The 21535-nt window shown below is 37.1% G+C and overlaps 1 protein-coding gene across 3 annotated transcripts in view; it reads left to right on the top strand.

The window, feature by feature from the left end:
- LOC139966828 (uncharacterized) overlaps window positions 1-21535 on the top strand; it is a 75121-nt gene extending 53586 nt beyond the window's left edge. For all 3 annotated transcript variants that reach the window (XM_071970215.1, XM_071970218.1, XM_071970216.1), the window contains 13 exons: window positions 260-511; window positions 1116-1177; window positions 2347-2503; window positions 4093-4197; window positions 5023-5153; window positions 5357-5512; window positions 6808-7213; window positions 7602-7783; window positions 8884-9030; window positions 10513-10622; window positions 11593-11855; window positions 17159-17225; window positions 19534-21535. In XM_071970215.1, coding sequence (XP_071826316.1) covers window positions 260-511; window positions 1116-1177; window positions 2347-2503; window positions 4093-4197; window positions 5023-5153; window positions 5357-5512; window positions 6808-7213; window positions 7602-7783; window positions 8884-9030; window positions 10513-10622; window positions 11593-11855; window positions 17159-17225; window positions 19534-20440 — 2945 coding nt within the window. In that variant the 3' untranslated portion in view covers window positions 20441-21535. The remainder of the gene's footprint in view (window positions 1-259; window positions 512-1115; window positions 1178-2346; window positions 2504-4092; window positions 4198-5022; window positions 5154-5356; window positions 5513-6807; window positions 7214-7601; window positions 7784-8883; window positions 9031-10512; window positions 10623-11592; window positions 11856-17158; window positions 17226-19533) is intronic.

Below are 21535 nucleotides of genomic sequence, written 5' to 3'. Positions count from 1 at the left end.
ACTCAAGTTGGTTGAAATTCCATATCAGTCGTTGTAGCTCTCTCATACGAAAATGTCCCTATTAACACATGGAGCGCCTTTGTAGACATTAGGTTACACAATGACATTAAGCACACGTCAAAACAACCATTTAATATAGACGGAGACCAAAGTTTGTTAGGAAATTACTGGAGGGAGCAGGCGGGGGGGGGAGGGGGAGTGGTAAAACTAGCCAAGAAAGATAAAATGTAACTTGTTAAATTATTTGTCTCTTTAACAGATCCTCCCACAATTCAAAAGGAACTCATGGAGAAAACATTTCACCGGCTGAAGTTAGGCGTGCCGTTTAATTTATCGTGCGATGCAAAGAATGCTGAATCGGTTTCGTGGACGAGAGTCGGGTCAAACAAACCTGTAAGTGATGACAAAGAACTTAGATTCAACGCGAACTTTGATAATCAAGGGAGCTATGTGTGTACAGCAATCGGCATCACGACCGTTAAGAGTGAGCCTCAGGTCTTGGTCATTAGTGGTAAGGGAACTACTCTTTACTATTTTGGGTCTGATCATATAAATAAAGAAATATGTCATGTTATTGACAAACAGAGAAACAGATGGTTATAGGTATGTTCTTTTTGTTGTTGCAAAGAACATATATCTTCAAGAAATTCAGTAGGTCTTCAAACAGTTTCTTTGGTCACATGTGATGATGCTTTAAGAGATATAATTTTACACATCTTATTATTAATAAAAAAAAGCATATTCACATCTGCTCGTCTGGTGTGTAATATGTACAACAAACTAATGATTTATTCATATATTTGGAGGTCACTTTATGATTTAAACGTAAGTTTAAGGGGATGGGCGGGAGGCGGAGCGAAGAGGTTTGTACGAAGCCCAATAACCACCCAACGGGCATGCCTGCAGTTAAATATTCGATACATAATCAGTATTTATATGCCACTTTCATATTCCAAGCCAATATTTCAAGTAAAGACATCACATAAAGTATATAAATGATTCACCAAAATGAAGAAAAACTGAATATATTCATCATTATCATCATTTTGAATAATAAACACAATGGTTAAAAAGGAAAATACGAGTACTAAATGTTTTGTGATTTTTCTACAAAGATTACTTGAAGTTCACTCTATCGGTATTCAACCAATCAATTGACCCCACCATCAGTAGCACGGTACGTTTATTTTATTATTCTTTGAACTGTGCAAAAAAAAAAACCTTACTTGATAATAACGAAAACAACTGCAATTTTTCCTAAATGAAAATAAATTGCTTGGTGGATCAAGAGCTTAGTGTTTGATTTACATAACGAGGGTGTATCTTCAAGAAGCATTATGTAAGTACTCCTTTAGAGCCTCTAGTTTAAGATACAATGTGTCTGGGTGATACGTGTGGGAATGTGTCGAGAGGAAGAGGGGTGATATCAGTCATGGGTGTATAAAGGTATCTGTCATGGGAATATAGTGGTATTCAGCATGGTTTTATAATAGTATCTGGCATGGTTTTATAATGGTAGCTGGAATGGGGTTTAAACTTGTATCTGCCATTGTTTAAACTTGTATCTGGCATGGTTTATACTGGTATCTAGCATGGTTTATACTGGTATCTAGCATGGTTTTATTATGGTATCTGGCATTGTTTATACTGATATCTGGCATGGTTTATACTGGTATCTAGCATGGTTTTATTATGCCATCTGGCATGGTTTATACTGGTAGATGGTATGGTTTATACTGGTAAATGGCATGGTTTATACTAGTTTTCATCATGGTTTAAACTGGTATCTGGCATGATTTTTACTGGTACCTGACAAGGTTTATACTGATATCTGGCATGGCCTTATAACGGTATCCAGCATACTCTAATGTTGTAACTAGCATGGTTTTAAAGTGGAACCTGGCATGGTTTTATTATGGTATCTGGCATGGGTTTAAACTTGTATCTGGCATGGTTTATATTGGTAGCTGGCATGGTTTATACTGGTAAATGGCATGATTTATACTGGTATTTAGCATGGTTTACACTGATGTCTGGCATGACTTTTAATGTTATCTGGCATGGTTTATTTGGTATTTAGCATGGTTTATATTGGTATCTGGCATGATTTTTGCTGGTATCTAGCATGGTTTATACTGATATCTGGCATGACCTTATAACGGTATCCAGCATAGTTTAATGTGGTATCTGACATGGGGATATAATGGTATCTAGCATGGTTGTATAATCAGATATTGGTATTTAAAAATGATCTACACTGACATATGTCCAGATACTTGGATTTAATTGAATCACTCTACCAAACCAGGTTAACAATTTCAACCCTCCCCATTTCATTTTTTTTAGTTGGTAAATGAAGGATATAACGTGACGCAAGCAGCTGATTCATCTAAACTATTCATCTACAAGAAACAAAGTAATCAAGAAGCGGAAGACTTTAACGTTGACTATAACTTGACTCAGATTCTAAACAAATGGAAGGACTGGAATATTACAACAAACTGTGAGTCTTCAAAATGATTGATATATTCAGCTCGACTATCTACTCAATCTTAAACTTTGGTGACATTCTTGCCCTTGTAATTTTGCCCACTCAATTTGGAACTTTGAATGTAAGAGTTGTCACGCAATACGTGTGTCGGGAAGAAAGGTGTAAGGGATGAAGCGAGTGATGGCAAAGATTTTATCCTTTTGTAATGTAAAACTTCGAAACTGCTTTTTTGCTATTGTTATTGTAGAAAAACATACAGTGTATTAAATGATCGTAACTAGGGAAGGACCCAATGGGATTAGCATACCATGTATCAAATAATCGTTACTAGGACAGGGCCCAATGGGGATAGCATACAGTGTATCAAATTATTGTAACAAGAGCTGCAGGACCCAATGGGGATAACATACAAGTATCGAATGATCGTAACTAGAGCAGGGCCCAGTGGGGATAGCATATAGTGTATCAAATTATCATAACGAGAGCAGGTTCCAATGGGGATAGCATAGTGTATCAAATGATTGTACCTAGAGCAGGACCCAATGGGGATAACATACAAGCATCAAATGATCTTAACTTGAGCAGGGCCCAGTGGGATAGCATACAGTGTATCAAATGATCGTAACAAGAGCAGGGCCCAATTGGGATATCATACAGTGTATCAAATGATCGTAACGACAGCAGGGCCCAATGGGGATAGCATGCAATGTATTAAATGATCGTAACTAGAGCAGGGCCCAATGGGGATATCATACAGTGCATCAAATAATTTTACCTAGACTTGGGCCCAGTGGGGATTACATACAGTGTATCAAATGATCGTGACTAGAGCAGGGCCCAATGGGGATATCATACAGTGCATCAAATAATTTTACCTAGACTTGGGCCCAGTGGGGATGACATACAGTGTATCAAATGATCGTGACTAGAGCAGGGCCCAATGGGGATATCATACAGTGCATCAAATAATTTTACCTAGAACAGGGCCCAGTGGGGATAGTATACAGTGTATCAAATGATCGTAACCAGAGCAGGGCCCAATGGCGATAGCATACAATGTGTTAAAATATCATTACGAGTGCAGGGCCCAATGGGGATAGTATGCAGTTTTTAAAATGATTGTTACGAGAGTAGGGCAGAATGTGGATAGCATACAGCTGTGTATTGAATTATCATAACTACAACCTACACTGAAATGATCGCAACGAGAGCAGGGCCCAATGGGGTGGAAAGACGTTGGAGGAGTTCCGTATAACACTTGCTATTTTTTCGGATCAGAGGGTTAAAAGTAAGAAACGTTCAAGGGAAAGAGTGTCCCAAAAGGTTGGGGAAAGGTTTGGGGTCAACGGAGGGGGAAGGGGGGTGGGTGGGTTGGGGAGGGGTTCAAGTTTATCACTTATGATTTGATTGCTTAATCGTGTCCTGAACCCTCCCTTCTATCGACTTAACTTGTATTTACATACAGCTTAGTATCACGAACGTTTAAATTGTTGTCACGACTAAGATGAAATAATTAACGCATAAATCTTAACATGATTACACAAAGTAAATGTTGTGGACAATTAGACATTTAACGTTATATCTAAAATCTCTATACGCAGCTTACTGTAAAACAGGGACCGTTAATACTGAGTATGGCAAAATAGAATTCCCTAACGCGTTCCTTGGTGTTGAAGTGAATTCTATCAAGAGGGCTTTGACATCAGGTAAGTATTGACTACATTGAGGATAGGACATTAAGTATTCTCCTGCATAATTGGTATGTTCTTCTGATACGCTGTGCACTGATTCTACTCGGAATAACCTGTGTTACTGTTAATCATAACATCATTGCAAACAAAAGTATCACGTAATTCACACATATATATACATGTACGTGTCTTTGTGTAAAATTTAATTTCTGTATACCTTGTCTAGGGTTAAAGGAACTTGTTAACCAACTAAGTGAGTAGCCTTAAACCTAGGCAATATTGCCTTTTGTTTCATGTGCAGGTCAAACATCATTAAGGCTGGACAAAGGTTCAAATCTGAATTCAATAGATTCGAAGACCCTGTAGTAAATGAGCTACAACCTTAATAAACTTGGAAATGTGTTAAGAAGGTCCACTTTACTGATAACAAGCCTCTATATTTATGAAAAAAATCAAGAACATTTAACTTTAACAGAGGTCAAATTCGGAACACCTTGTAAACTGGACTCCAAACGTAAATTATATCTGCAAGCGGGTCACGTGATGTGTAAACACGTGATGTAAAGTCGCGTCGGTGCAAGGACCAGGCTCATTAAATGAAGTCAGAAACGAGAATAACTTGGAACTATGCACATCTTCATTGGTGTTAAAAGAACCATGGCAAGGATTCATAAAGTCCGCTGGTTTTCTGGATTTTATGAATATTCATTATCTTTACAAGTAGAAAGTCAACGGACACGATCGAAATATGATGGGTATAATTGTTATTAAATTTTTCTTTGAAATCATGATTTTTTTGCAAAGAAAGAAATAATTAGAATATGTTATCAATTTTCACAGACAGATCACAAGCCACTTGCAGATGTACCGGTGATACGTTCACAGAGGCTGTGTGGGACGACCCTGTAATTGTTCAGGTACAAGACGACGGTGCAGCTAATGACAGGGCTAGATACCAGAACCTGAATGAGGTATACGAAGCTACCACTAAATATGTTCCATGTGAGGGAGAGAATGGAGGGCCTGGAGGGCCTGGAGGAGGGGGTCTGGGAGCTCGGAGCCGTGGTGGTGGTGGGGTGTTAAATGATCAGACCCGAATAAGAATCACGTTAACTGGAGGATCAATTCATTTATCTTTACAAGTTCACGTCAGTATATCATTTTTGTCTTACAGACGATCAAGACGTTAAATGTAACGACTGATAATGCTTTTTACGTAGCTGAGGTCTTGGTTAATTTGACTGAGTCTCCGACCATTGAAAAGGAAAACATTGATATTGTCGCACAGTGTCTGGAAAAAGTATCAAATGCCAACGACCCGTCAGACCAGGTAAACATGTTCTGCTATTGTAGACCTTTCCATATTTCTTGCATATAACCAGAAACATTCACAACAGCACTACACCAAAGCATCTGCTCATATGGATTAAGTGTTGAAACAAAAATTATCTCAACCACTGAACCCCCTCATGCCCCTCCCCCTACAAAACCATACAATTGAACGATGACATCACGGATTCACTCTGCGTCTATACATCTTATCTAGGTAGACCATATACCTCATACAGACACTGCACGTATGCATATTTACCAAACGTATAGCTAGGTCTTTAAATAATACTTTTAAACATCCCAAAGAAGTGATATAGGCTGTAGAAATAACTTGGTTCAGGTAAGGTGAATTTGTGACGACACAACTTTTTGATAAACTTGGGGACATATGGAAAGTTTCAAATATCGTTCTCTCAACCTGTAAATCAGATATATCATGCTTTGGTGAACGATTTTAAAAGTTATTATCTTTCAGGTTATTTATCATTAATTTGATGAGCCTCTCATTGAAAAGAATGATATGTTTCCATGCGGCTCTCAAAACGTATGTCGCCAACTTAGAGCAGAAGAGAGTTGTGACTATAACGTTAGTTGAGATAATCAATTTGTCAACATAGAATCTATATAATCTGGCCCCCCTTGTCCCCACTTACGGCCCTGGCCCAAAACAAGGGGGACAATGCTTATACAACACCGTAATTTTATGTGTATTGAATGTAGCATGACATATAAATGATATTATTAATAGATCAACGCTTCGGACAATTCATCAACTTAATGTAAATTTTTGAGGCTCGGCAATTGAAACTAACTAACCGAGTAACACAGACCGATTAATCGATCACGGATATACGAACTTACTAAACCAGATACCGAACTATTAAATTGAATGCAATATAGAAATCCATCCTATTGCAGATTGGATTATCCCACCAGACATATTCGTCTTTCTTGCTTTTCTTGGTGTATGTCAGGTTACTACTTGATGTCAAATGTAATTTAAAATTATAAAAAAGCTGTTAACGTGTCAAGCTTTAGAGGATAGATACCAAATGCGATATTTAGTAAAACAATCAAGCATCTGTTTATTGCAACAAAATGACAAGAAAATCATGGAACATGATCTTATGCTTAATAACACATTCAACTGAATGAAGCCAATATATTTGCATTCTATCTGTTTGTAAATGAGCTACTTTCATAACGGAATTCACTAACAGGGAGCAATTAACAATGTGATATGTATTCTGATAGCTTAGTCTAACATCTTCCTGTTTCTTGCTCTGCATATAGGTAACGGTGGCCGTTGTAAATACTATTGATAATGTAGTGCAAGCAGCATCAGGCAACGAAGATTCCAATTTCAATATAAGTCAGGAAGCTTCTTCAGAAATATTACAGGCATTCAGTCATCAGCTGGATAACGTAGGAAATAATGGCCAGAATTTCTCTCATGAGACGCCGAACATTGCTGCAAATGTTGCACAAATAGATATTTCTATTTTTGCAACTGTGGAATACAAGCTTCCTTTCGGAGATGGTAAAGATAGGAACGTCGAGGAAGAGTTCGACACACAAGCTAAAATAGTACTGACGCCTAATCTACAAAAGTCTACAAAACAAACTGCCGGTGAAGTCAAGACATCAATAAAAGTACCGCACGAAGTAACAAGGAGAATTTCGGAGGATTACAATAATGGTAGAGTTTAGTTTATCTTTCATCCAACCTTAGTATGACCTATACTTCTCCAGTGGTACAGCATAGGTTGTCTTGCTTCATTAAGTACACATTTGGAATTAAACAGGTCAGAGTGGACTAGTATGGGAGTGTAACTCGGTAGACATTCACCAGATTGGGTTTGCTCGTGTCAGCCTTAATAAACAAATATTGGTTTATTTTTTAATTCTTGACTTAGTTAATATTTAGATATGGTCCTCAAAACCAAATTGAGATAACTTGATTCAGCTAGTAGCAGGTCAGGATCAATACCATGATTGTTCCAGCAGGCCTCTTTTATAAGTGTACATGAAATTTCCAGCTGAAGTATATATGTTTGATGTTAGAATTGTTCTTTTATTCTGTTCAGCGTCTCGGGTGACCGTTGCTCTAGTGTTTACAGTTCATCGAACTGCTGTACTTTTTCAAGACCCTAATAAGAAGAACGAGAAAGTCAACAGCCTAATCATCTCAGCATCTCCAACAACAGACATTCAAATCAAGGACCTTCCAGATGAATCCAACATTGAGACAACAAGTCATCCAAAAGAGGTATGTTATAGCAGTAACTATCAACCTACAGTTAAATTCGAAACGATTACCGTCTGGTGAAACTATAATCCTACAACCAAACATTCCTCCAATTCAATTTGCAGAAAAGGTGATACTAGTTCTGGCTCGCAGTTCTCAATAATGTGCCCTGGTTTTCTTAGACATCACCATTATGATTTGGTTATCACCTATGCGTCTTGACAATGGGTCTTGACTGCCGGTAGTATGTGCTGCGCTGCTTATCACTCATGCGACTTGGTTATCAACAGAGATGATGTTACAGCGCTGAAGGCGCCAAATACATTTATTTTGCCGACGTAGGAATATTTTTATTGTGCATAGCAGATAAGGTACATCGTAGCTGCACACAAAATGGGATATTCCGATATCATTCTCCACCCGATTTCCCACTTCAAATATCCTGCAAGAAACACCAGTTACCTGCCACTAAATCCAAGTTAACATTATAATCGTGCCCCAGTTATTGTTTTATCCAACTAAATTCTGTACTAAGAAAAAAAAATAAACATCATAATAAATTGCCGTCATCAAATTCTCACAGCACTGCAGTTTAATGCAGTACCTGCGCGTATATGCTCAAGTATATGCTAAAGTTGGCTTCATCATTAGTGTATACGAACGCGCTTCAAGAAATGATATTGCCGAAACCGAATGTGTTCCGACGAGCACGTGTACTAGTTTCACTTCGCTGCGTGTAAGTCTTGAAAATGCACCATTATAGTCATCAATTGAGCGCCCTGGGCGTTTTACAAAAATTTTGGTAATGACTTAATTCGTGTTGGTTATCACCAGGCAATTCATCGTGTTACAAACAATGTCCATTGATGACATCGTTATGTTTTGGTTAGAACTCGATATTCATCACAAACGCGCTTTGGTTACCAAAAATGCGATGTTGTCATCACTAGTGTGTTACATTTACCACAAGTATACTACCAGTGTTCTAGTATTGCTATACAACGTATTAAGTTTTAGTATTATCTAGCTATCGAATTTACAGACAAAGAAGAAGTCACAAAAAGATGCTGATTTCCATGTAAATGTTCTACTGTGCTTTCAATTACATTTGCAATTCTCAGTCACTTTGGTGCAAAAAAACAAGGTGCGCTTACTGGAACACAACCGAGAAAGGATGGGCTGATGATGGAATTACAACGGTAGGGGGTCTGGATTATGGATCTTACAGATGTAAAAGCAACCATCTCACCAACTTCGCTGTTCTTGTTGTGAGTTTAAGAATTTACTCAACAGCTAATTACCCCATCTACTTTTCATCGAATAGTCCAAGTTCCATTTTTAAAATTGGTTAAAGGAGACACAAACCCAGTCATCATATTTTATGTTCCTTCACAAACAAAGCTGAAGACTTGTTCAAGTCTAAATATGATTTCATCGAGCCATCCATGCTTCAGTTCCATGATCTTTTAATTAACAGCAATGTTTATTTCCTGATATGGCTTTTGTAAATGCAGAATGTAAAATATTGAATCTTTTAACATGACCTAATGGTGGCATTGGTTTCCATTTCAACACTGTTCTCACATTTCTCACCTCAAATAATAAGTAAGAAAAAGAAATAGAAAGAGAAAGTAAATGTTTAGATCCTAGTAGCGATATAACATCAAAGATTCACAAAACTGACAGCTCCTTGACATGACTTTTAAACTAAGATATCTCCCAAACGGACCAAGATTTGTCATAGCTGTTCTTTTCAAAGAACTCTTTCATATATGGTTACATATTAAATGGGCTTGTGTCCCCTTTAACATGACAAAGTTAGTGAGTGACGTAACTTAAGTAAAGGATGGCACTATTACTTTCCTTTAAACTTTATAAATTGCCAACCAAGTTCAAACACCTGTTTTGACCTGCTATACTCATATAATGACAAAATATGGTCCAATAATAAGGTAATGTTGTCCAATAATGAGGAAATAGTGTCCAATGAATTATTGTGTAACAATGAGATAATATTGTATAATGATGAGATGGTGAGTTTATGATCAAAGCAGAAGTAAAGTTTGACAACTCTGTTAAGTTTTCCAATATTTCGTCACTTTTTGAAAATCAAAGCTATTGAATGAAATACTTAAGCTTGTACATATTGAAAATTTTATTCTATATATATTATTCTATATTATTCTATATTTTTATTATAACATTAGATTGACATATTTGCGTGTCGTCATCACTGACGTAACGACAGATCATGGTACTTGGTCCTGCATGGTCTCTACAAAACTATCAACGTAAAACATGACATGAAATACTTGATAATTTCGGTCAACTCTGCTATATGTGGAATAACCTGAGCAAACATTTCAACTGTTGGTTCTGAGTCGTTAACATAATACTAAAATAAAAGTTTTTGAATCAGATAATACAATGTTATGGCATAGAATGATACAGCATACGCATGTAAGTACGCAGCAACTATGAATTAAACCATGCTCAAATGCCTATGTTCATTTATGAACCACACTGTGACACTGTTATACTGACACAACTTTTTTTGTAGAAAGTAAAAAGGTAACCCAATTTGTTCTAACTTAACAAATAAAGTAACCGCTGTAGAACCAATTCTTCACTGTCCGCATCATGTAGTGGAAACTTAAAACTCTAGTTAAAAGTGGTGGTTTATCTGTAAAGGAATGCAAATGATTCAGCTGGTCCTAAAACAAAATTTCTGTTTGTCTGTTTCATTTCAGGATGTTCATGGCAGCATCGAGAGCAAAGCGTTGGACATATTTAGCATTATCGGATGTGTTATATCGGTTATAGGCCTCATCGTTATCATAGTAACTTACCTCTCTAGCAAGTAAGCCTGTTATAGATATTTTTTATGACTAAGATCCGTTTTGTTGATTAAGAAGGTCAGCGGTGTATTTTCGTTTTCATGGGCTAGTATTTTGATACCATTATGGCGGGGTGGTGTGGGCATCGTCAATAGCAATTAATTAGTAACTTTACAAGGCAATGACTTAACATGTGCAATAAGGCAAGGATCGAGGCACTGACGCCATTATGGAATTTGCAAAGAAAACAGCTGGTCAGCGTAACGAGCTGCATAAACCTTGAGTGCTTGGCAATTCTGCGATTAATGCGGATGTGATAAACGTTCTGAGCAAATGCAGGTAGAGATATGCTAGTTAAATGCAAGAGTAGGTAAGCTACCTACATACAGGTGAAAGTATGCCAGCTTATTGCAGGAGTAGGTATGCTTATTGCTAGCGAAATACAGGTAAATGTATGATAGCTAAATCCATGAGTTAGGTATGCTACCTAAATCCAGGAGTATAGGTACAGTATGCTGCTTGCAAGTGTAGGTATGTTAGCCAGATACAGTTGAAGGTAATTGCTGGCTAAATACAAGGGCAGGTACGCTAGCTAAATGCATGAGTAGGTAAGCTAGCTGATTTAACCGTGAAGGTCTTCTAGCTTATTACAGGTGGAGCTAGGCTAGCTAGTTGCAGGTGGATCGAGTTATGCTAGCTAGTTGCAGGTGCAGTTATGCTAGCTAATTGCAGGTGGAGGTTTGCTAGCTACTGTAGTTGCAGGTGAAGGTATGCTAACCTGTTGCATGTGGCAATACGTAACTACGTGCTCTAAAGGAACATTACAAAGGTTTAGACATTTTTTAATGGTTAAATATTGCGAGAAAAAAAATATTTTGAAGAAGAAACAGAGATAAAAGAACTAAAAACCCTAACGTACATAAAAAAATTATGTTTAAAATCCATCCGTTGAATCATTAGGATTAAGAATGAAATTTTCTGATATTACCACAGGAAGCTACGAAGCAATAGACCTAAGCAGATAATTCTCAACCTGAGCATCAGTCTTCTTGGCCTGTACTTTTGTTTCGTCATCGGTATCAATCAAACGGGTCGTTACGGTATCTGTGTCTCCTTTGGCGCCCTCACTCACTTCTTCCTCCTTGCATCTGTGACTTGGATGAGTATTGAGGCTGTAAACATGTATCTACTTTTTGTCAAAGTTATCAACTCCACAATCCGCAACTTCTTACCGAAAGCGTGTGTTATTGGATGGGGTGAGTTTTCTCATACATACTCTATGTATCTGTTCACATCAATATGTAATGATGTACTAGTCTTTTGTTCTAACCCTACAAGCAACCTTTATATTTAATAGTTGATAGGGGTTGCATTGTCGTTTTCCCGACATTTGTCAATAGTTTTGTATTGTGAAGTTTTGTTCACCAAAGTTTAAAACCTCTAGATATGGTGTTGACTGTGGAAGCTTTGCTATTCTTCTATGTTGCTTTGCTATCCAATTAGAGCGAGAGTGTTAGGGAGGGGGGTTTGGGATGGGGAGGTAGAAGATAAGGCTGACCACTCTACAACTTTCATCGGTTGGTTGTAGAGGGGTCAGCCTTAACTTCTACCTTCATCTTAGTAGTATAGAGGGCCCCGGATCGCACCGGTGCAATCCTAATTTTGGATATATCTTGATTGCCATAATAGATGTACCCTCTAAGATGGCACCCGTGAAATCCCAACTTGTGATGTACCCCCGGAGAGATGTACCCATTATGATGGCACCCGTGCAATCCCAATTTGTTACCAGTTGAGATTTTCTGTCACTGAGATGTAGCCATCAATGATCTCACCCGTGCAATCCTACTTTGTAACAGACCCAAATTCCCAATTTGTTATCAGTTGAGATTTTCTGTCACTGAGATGTAGCCATCAATGATCTCACCCGTGCAATCCTACTTTGTAACGGACCCAAATTCCCGATAACTGAGATGTAGCCACCAAAGATTGCCCACAGTCATAGGTCATTTCCAACCATGATTGGATTGATGAAGATATCTATTGATATATGTATATATGTATTGATCGCCCACCAGTACGGTAACTATATGAGATCGCATGATAGTACCTTAAGCAGGTTTATTTGAATCACATTCTTGAAAGTTTTCAACAATTAGACGGAAGAAATTCATAAATCGAGAGGTAAATTAGTATAGGCCCACAGTTTTGGTATAGTAATATAATATTATATTTGGATATCCGAATCGTTTAAGACCTGTTCAATATACTATAATATAGCTACTGATAATATTCGTGAGGTGAACGAATGTGAAATTCTTTGTCTCCTATAACTCAGTCAACGCGTGTGGGGATTTTAACGTTTTAAGAACGAGCAACATTTCCCCGTTATATTCCATGAACCAGCATATTATTGGAAACTTTTTAGTGATATTCTGGTAGATTAATTGAGGGGGAGGAAGAAGGTCTAAGTGTTTAAATTGATTAAAGGCAATATGCCATCCTGTTGAACAAATCCTGCATGAAATTTCCACGTACAGAATGGTCACTTGAATACCGGTAACGAATAAAGGGGGGGGGGGGGGGAAATGACCAGAATGTTTCCTCTTTGATCCTAGTTACTTTAGTGATAATCTAAGCGCAGGCATAGGCTATTGCATTAAAACGATCAGCATACTTATTTTAGGTCGCTGAAGTTTTATCTGTATGTTTAATGGTACTTGATAACATGGATAACGAATAAGCCTTCGCTCATTAAGAAAATAATAATTATGACTGGTAGGTGTCTAATTGTAATATCCTTTGTGTTCATGATCACAACGAGACCAGCGTATATTTAGTATCCTGGACACGCCTTATGTATAACAAAGAGGTCGTTAGTTTATGAACTGAAAGAGATTGATCAAATTTAACGGCTATTTTAAGGGCCACTGAATAATCCAGAAAGAGCGAGCCTTTCTCCGTTAAACATGCAATCTGTGTCTTTGTGTCTATTTTGTATTGATTTGTTTTTACCCGTTTTCGTAACGTGCATATTCACTAAGGATAAATCTCCAAAAAGAGGTTGTCTCCAATTTGATGGTCTGGTTTTATTCACGGTAAGCAGGCCCATATATTTAGGAGAGAGATAATAAACTTGCATGCTTTGAAAGTTTTGTCTTTGGCTTTTATTTATTTATTTTTGCTTCATTTTAAGAACACGCATTTTCGTTAAGTCTCCACTCGATTAGAAAGGAACTTCAATTCGTCATGAAAGACTGGTAATGTCATGAGGAGGGTAAACGGGCGTTGTTTAGATCACACCCTTAACTGTGATGAGCACGCGAGCACAATATGAGTGACTCAAAGAGCAATTTCGTTTAGATGAGCAATTGAGCAAGTGCTCATATTAGATAGGCAACAAGAAAAAGGCATGATGTGGTTCATGTCATGAGCACGCGAGCACAAAATGAATGACTCAAAGAGTAAAAGAGCACACCGTGAGCAAAAGAGCACACCGTGAGCAAAAGAGCACACCGTGAGCAACGCGAGCATAAAATGAGTGACTCAAAGAACAAAAAAGCACACCGTGAGCAATAGAGCACAACGTGAGCAATGCGAGCATAAAATGAGTGACTCAAAGAGCAAAAGAGCACAGCGTGAGCAAGAGAGAGTCGTTTAGATGAGCAATTGAGTCCGTGCTCATATTGATATATTCAAAAAGTATATCATTCACATTTTGGTTAAAAGCTCTCATGACACCAAGAAGTAAACCCTCTCAAGATGAGATTTCATTGTAAAATATGCAATAAAGAATTTAACCGTCATTTCAATCTTCGTGGACATGAATCTATCATTCACGCTAGTAATCAAAAGGCGGGAATGATTACTGACAGCGAGGATGACACTGACAATGTAAACGGTAAAGAGCGTTATGTGAATATGCGTCGTGTCAGCGTGAAATACAAACATCGTGAAAGTGGTTCGACCGATGACCGCAGTGAAGAAGGCAATGACCTGGTGGATACTGAGGGTAGTAATGAACATAATAGTTCGGATGAGCCGAGTGAAACATCAGACGGTACTAGTAGTAGTAGTGAGGATGATGATGGTGACGATGACGAGGATGGTAAACGTACGTATGATGCCGTGGAGACTTGGATGCACTTGCTCGAACTCAATAAGGCAATGTCAAAGATATTACATCATGGAATGAAGAACAAAGAAAAAAGTGACAAGGAGGAGGAGGGTGATAATGTGTACGATGCGGTAGAAACTTGGATGACCTTGAGCCAACTCAATAAGGCCATAAAGAAGGTTTTACGTCATGGTCTGAAGAACAAATAGGAAAGTGATGATGAGGAGGAGGACGATGAAAACGATGTGTAAGTTGTCAAAGAGACGTGGGTGACTATACGATCGATCTGAAGAAAGAAATAACAAAGGCTTTGTATCGTACAGCATCACAAAACACCTACTGTAGGCGTGCTTGTTCAAGGCCGCACCGTCATGGAATATTTTGATTCATTTGGCCAACAACCAGGCAGTGCACGTTTTTTTCTAAACGAAGTTGTTTGTTACGACACACGGCCATTACAATAGTTTAACTCTCACGTGTGTGGACATTACTATTTGTATTATCTCTTACATCGGAGTCGTAGACAAATACGAGGATATAGTAGCAAGGTTTACTGATAAGGGTCACCGTAATAATCGAGATGTATATGACTTCATAAATCCATATTTGTATCTTTGAAGAATCATCTTTTGAATATTGACAGTTCATTACTTCTCGTGCTTACTCTGAAGTTTTGTTGATGTTCAAATGTCAAAACAAAAAATAATGGTATGATGAATTATTCGAAATGAGGTTTGTCGGAACGGGTTCCTTCAGTCTCCTCACTGTTATGGGAACCAAAGTAGTGATGCACTAAAGATATCACTGCTATATTGTATCACCAGTATTTTATTGGTTGGCGGAATGTTGCACAAATTCATTATATAAAATAATAAATAAATAAAAAACTGTCGCTTTCTTTTCATTTTGACTTGACCTTGTATTCAAATTATAGGGTTTTCAACATGTCCAGTGTATAGGGGTCAACTAAGCGTCCTTTTTTTTTTGGCCTATTCTGATATGAGCATGTGTTCAATTGCTCATCGAACGACTCTCTTTTGTACGGTGTGCTCTTTGCTCTTTGCCACCGTGGGTGGACATATAAAATGCCACTTTTTCATGTTTGTAATATAAATGCCCTGGAGCCCTAGCGTAGACTACCCACAGCATGCCAAATCTCATTTATTGACTTCTGTGTTGTTTGTTACACCGTGAAATGAATCAATTGTCTGATTTGATAATTTATACATTATTTACAAAGTAGAAGTCATCAACACTTTTGCAAATTTCAACTTTCTAAACAGATTAACTTTAAAAAATTAATGAAAATAATTTTTCCTACAGTATGAAAAAGTTTATCAGGTTCTTAATTTCATACATGAAACCAAACTTCACCTTTTACAAATTAACGTCAAACTTGCCTTTGAGACATCTTGCAAATATAGCTTTACACAATCAGTTAAAATATCTTGGAAACATAAAATGTGCAATTCATAATTTATAAAGGATGTGTCCCTCTACTTGTACAAACAAAAAGTGCATGGGAGTTATATTGGAAAATTGATGCTTCAGGAATTTCATTATTTATTTTACAGTTGAAAATAACATAGTTTGCATACAGTTCTTAATTTCATTTAAGAACCAAAATTAACATATTCCAAATTAAGGTCCATCTTATAAGCTTCTAAGACATGTTGTAGAAATAGCTTGCCAAATATTTGAGTAACTGGACAGGACCAAAAGGTGTCCTTAGAATTACAGAATGTAGGTATGGGAGAGTTTAATTTTATGTAAAGAAGAGTTAGTATCAATATTTCTATTAATAAATGTTAACTGAAAATATTGAACTTTGGTATCTCTAATAGCTACAAAAGGAAGCATGGACACATTAATCCAGTTGCCATTGAAGTTACCAATTTGTTCTCCATAGTTAGAGACAGCTCTGGTGGAAGGGGGTATAGGGTGCATAAGTTTTGGTTAAAAAAGGACATATTAGTAAATATAGTAGGGCATAAGTTAATTGTAAAACTTATCAAATGTAGAACATTATCAGTAGGGCTTTCAATATGCCTTACATTTGCTTTCCACTCTCTGGGGATTGCTGCTAAAATTCCATAATAAAAAGTAAATGGGAAATTATTTTTAATCAAAGTTTGTGGTGGATGCAGTATGGGTTAAGGCCATAGCATTATCATTAAAGAAATCCTTTACTTTATAAGCATTCTTTGACATTAAAATATTGAGTAAATAATATCATTTATTAAATTTTATATGAATTATTAACAACATATTGATTAGAATAATGATCTGGAGGGAGTAAATTAAAATCCGACCAAGCACTATCTCATGAATAAAGGTGATGGATATATTTGTTTCTTTTTTAGGGGTATTACACTTGCAAAGAAACCATGACTAAGAGAGCATGTAAGCAGTTAATATTTTATACATATTTTCTATTTGCAGGTGCTCCAGCTGTGATTGTTATTGCATGTGTGTCGTGTTCACCAGACTCGTATGCAAGTTGTGATTAGTAAGTTTCCCATGTTGCAATAATCCTACATCAGATCATAGCTAATGAACGGTATGAAACAAAATTTAAATATATGTCAAATTAAATTAAATTTGGTCTTCCAGTAGACCTGATAGTACTTATATAACAGATTTAATTTTGAGAAACTACTCCTTAAACAGTTTGGGTTCATCAATAAAAGTGACTGGACTAGATAGTCTAATACATAGATCATCATAGGCCATGTTCTTGGATGTAACACAATCTCAATGGAAAATGCCTCAAATAACATGTTTACAGTGTCTTTACAATTGCGTTCAATGTAAAAGATGCCCTATTGTTTATACAAACTTAAAAAGATAATTATAATATTAAAATAACATTTATATAGCGCTTAATACAGCATTTCAAAGTGCTTTACAAAGTAGGAAAGAGACAAAGGAAACGTCCAAAGACAAAAAGAAAGTAAGAATCAAACAGAAATTTTTAAGTTGTCTCTTGAAAAAGCAAAGGGAGGGAGAGTCATGAACGGGAAATAGGAGTTCGTTCCAAAGAGAAGGGGCAGCGACAGAAAAGGCACGATCGCCATAACGAGTGCGGGTACGTGGACCAGGAGTTAATTGCAAATGCGCATGATAGGAGGAGCAAAGCCTAACTGTAGTTGACCACTGCAAAGGAGTAAGAAGGTTAGTGATATATTGAGGGGCAAGCCCGTTGATCTATTTGTAGGTGAGAAGTAGGATCTTAAACTGGATGCGCTGAGAGATGAGAAGGCAATGGATGGAGTACAGGAGTGATGAGATCAAACTTTAGTGAGTGAGATTAGGCACGCAGCAGCGTTCTGAATTCTCTGAAGGGGAGCTATCTGAGAAACTGGTAAATTCACATACAAACTGTTGCAGTAATCCAGCTAGGAGGAAACAAAACTGAGCTGTTTTCTTTGAGTAACTAGAATTTATAAAAAGCAATGGATGAATATTAACATTTAGGCCTGCATTGAAGTTAGCCTTAAAGGAGCATCCAAGAGATCTAGCATATTTTAAAGGAGTCTTAAAGTCTTGAAAACCAAAATAGCTGTAGAAAAATTAAGAGCACTCACATTTTTTTTCTTGGATTATGTCGTACAAAGATTAAAATTCTGTCAACATTTATTCCTTTACGAGGGTCTTGGTTGTTGACGCAGGTTAATAAAGATTAAATATGTCATAAATTAATTCATATCAACTTTTGGTCGTTTCATAATTTTGCTGTTGGCACACATAGCTGTCGGGTTGAGACAGCTATTTGGCATTCACCCAGGTATAAGCAACTAGTTAATATTAAGAGAACGGTCAAAAGTGAATTTTGAATCTCGAAACTCAGTTGCATTAATTTGCCTAAACAGGTCAACGAGTAGAGTTATTTTAGGGATTTTTCTGCTACCAGAAATGACAATTTCAGAGTGGTAATTTAAATTGTCGCCATGAATTGTGAGATTCCATTTCAATAAGATATTTAATTGCAAACAAAATCACGTTCATAATATGATGTAAGTTGATTTAATCTACAAGGTGAGTAGCACATTATGAGTTAAACCATATAATAATGACAGATTTAAAAAAAACGCCAGCATAATATGAGTTAAACCATATAATAATGACAGATTTAAAGAGGACACCTTGGTTTGTTTATTGCATTATTATAATTCTATACGATAGAGAGATTGCATTTTCGTAAACTTAGAAGTTTAGTATTTGACAAACGAAAATTACATTTCATGAGATATTCAGTTGGATAACGTTGACTGCTTAAGAAGAATGGTGGAATAGTTTGCATGTTTACGTCTTAACTACGGTATATCTGTCATTTAGCCTTTTGTCACATTTGAGGATGTATCGGGCAATCATCTGAAAACAGCAGAGTGAATGATGTCATCATCTGACATATTTTATCCACCACATTACGTTATTATTATCCACCATGTTTTGAGTTAGGGACAAGACATTGAAAGGGGTTTTTGATTCAACATTGTGCAATATGTTTTCTTAAACATACGGTGTTACATTGTTTGTCAAGGTAATATTCCATTGGCGTATGCGAATGATTCATGGACATGTATCGGAGATATCATCACTTTTGGTGTAACTTATCCACCAGTAAACTAGTTACCTTCCAATACAACAGATTTGTAGTAAGGAACAGTTTATTGATTTTTGATGATGGACAATGTTGTTGGGTTTGATTTCCTATGTGTACAGTCCATTTCATGATACCTGTGATTATTGCAAACTATTTAAAAAAAATTCATACCAATAAATTAAAAATGCATTGATTTTCTTTTCCTTTGCAGTTGTTTTCCACGTTCAGAAACACTTGTCTTTCTGATATTTGTATTTGGATTATTGGCATGCAATTTCATAATATTCATCCTGGTGATCACCAAATTGACATGTGGGAGGAAGAAAGTTGCTCAAATGGATAATAAAAGCAGAGAGATGCTCCTTCGGTTTCAGAATGCAATCGTAATTGCTGTTTTACTTGGAATGACTTGGATCTTTGGATATGTCTCCATTTTGGGACTCAAAACACTTTTCAACATTTTATTTTGCATCTTTAACTCACTACAAGGATTCTGTATCTTTGTCTTCTTTGGTGTTTGCCAGCCTGACGTCAGAGCCATATGGATTGGTTGGTTGCGTGTTTGTCGGACCAGGACAAGCTTTGGAACCTCATCCATGTCCACAGGATTACCGTCGTTGTCAAAGGGAGAGTCTTCCGCATTGATGAAGTCTACATCGGCCACTGACAGCAAGATGGAGGTGAGTGAGATGAAGAGCTCGAAAGATGACAGCGAGTATTGTAAGGTTGCAGAAGATGCATGTGCATACCAGGACACTCCCCTTAGTAGTGATCAAAAAGATGAGGAAACAACCAACAACCGCGGGCAATCGAAAAACTCTTACGAAAGTGTCTTGCATGTCCAGGATGATAAGGCGAGAGGAGATGACCCAGATCAGACAACTCTATTGGTAATTATTGAAGAAACCCCAAACAACCAAAAAGTGAAAGAGGTTGTCGATTCAAGAGAATATCATCAGTCGAGTGATATCACCCCAGAATATTTCGAAGTGGAGAAGGTTAGAAGTGGAGATGAAGGAAAAGTTTCAGGGACAGATATCAAACCGGGAGGAACTCCGAAGCTTTACAGTTCCGAGATACAGACCCAGGGGGTTCCTTCATTTCCAGACCAAGTATAAGACCAGGAACCTCTCTATCAAACCACGATCGCGGTTGACGACCACAAAGAGGACAAAACAAATAATGAAGGTTCTGATTATGAATTGGTTGATTTCAATATGACCGTTTTCGTGCAAGCCGCACCATTTAGACCGATATCTGCTTGTGGAAAAGCAGTAAATGTAACCAAGGAGACTGATGATGCTACTGTTGTCAAGGCAACCAGTGTTGTGGAAAAGAAACAGTGACATGATTGTAATAATTCATGTTAACGAATCTAGATAAAAGTAAAATGTTTATTGATCAACCTCAGCATGCAAGTGAATCAAAACTGTGTGGTGAAACTCTTCAGCAACTGGTATGGCAAGTTGAGCAGCAAACATCTTCCTATTCGAGATGGAATAACTACCTGTTGCGGATTTCAAACACTCCAAGCAAAGCAGAATAATGTAACAAATTTTAACTACTGTTGCATTCCCAACAGGGAGAAGCTCTAAGTCTCCTTGAATTGTGAAGTGATGCTTTGTAATCAATTGTACAATTACAAGTGATTAATATTAGCATTCTTCAATAATATCATAATAATGATATGAACAAATGATAGGAAACTTCATTTAAACTTAAATAATTATTTATACACAAAGTATTCTATAGTTTCACATAAGCAGTCACTTCACGGAGACACATTTTCTGTTATTTACATAGAATATCAAATATTTCAAATTTTAAGAACAATTTTAATAATCAACAATGTAATCATCGAAGCTATTAAAACGGGCATAACATTTAAAGTATCTATTGCAAAGATTATAACTAGTAAGCGGGAGGAGGGGGGGGGGGGGGTGGGGAGTTGCTGAGGCTGAAAGTTTTACCCAACAAAGTCTTTAATCGTCCTGACATATTTGCCAAACATGAATCTACCAGCCAGGATGCACCAATAGCCCGCACCAGACTTTATGTTTCCGACAGCAGGAGAATTTACCAGACCAACCACATGCGCCACTAGTTCTAATCCGGAACTGTCTTATGCGTTTGAAAACTACTTGCAAAATTGTGGTATGGAACCTTACCAGATGGTGTTTGTGTCAAGTTTTCATTTGAAGAATCATCTCTTA

The sequence above is a fragment of the Apostichopus japonicus genome, chromosome 4 (genome assembly GCF_037975245.1).
Source record: "Apostichopus japonicus isolate 1M-3 chromosome 4, ASM3797524v1, whole genome shotgun sequence".
Classification (NCBI taxonomy): domain Eukaryota; kingdom Metazoa; phylum Echinodermata; class Holothuroidea; order Aspidochirotida; family Stichopodidae; genus Apostichopus; species Apostichopus japonicus.
Note: the sequence above shows the minus strand (reverse complement) of the source record. Positions and strands in the feature narration are given on the sequence as shown.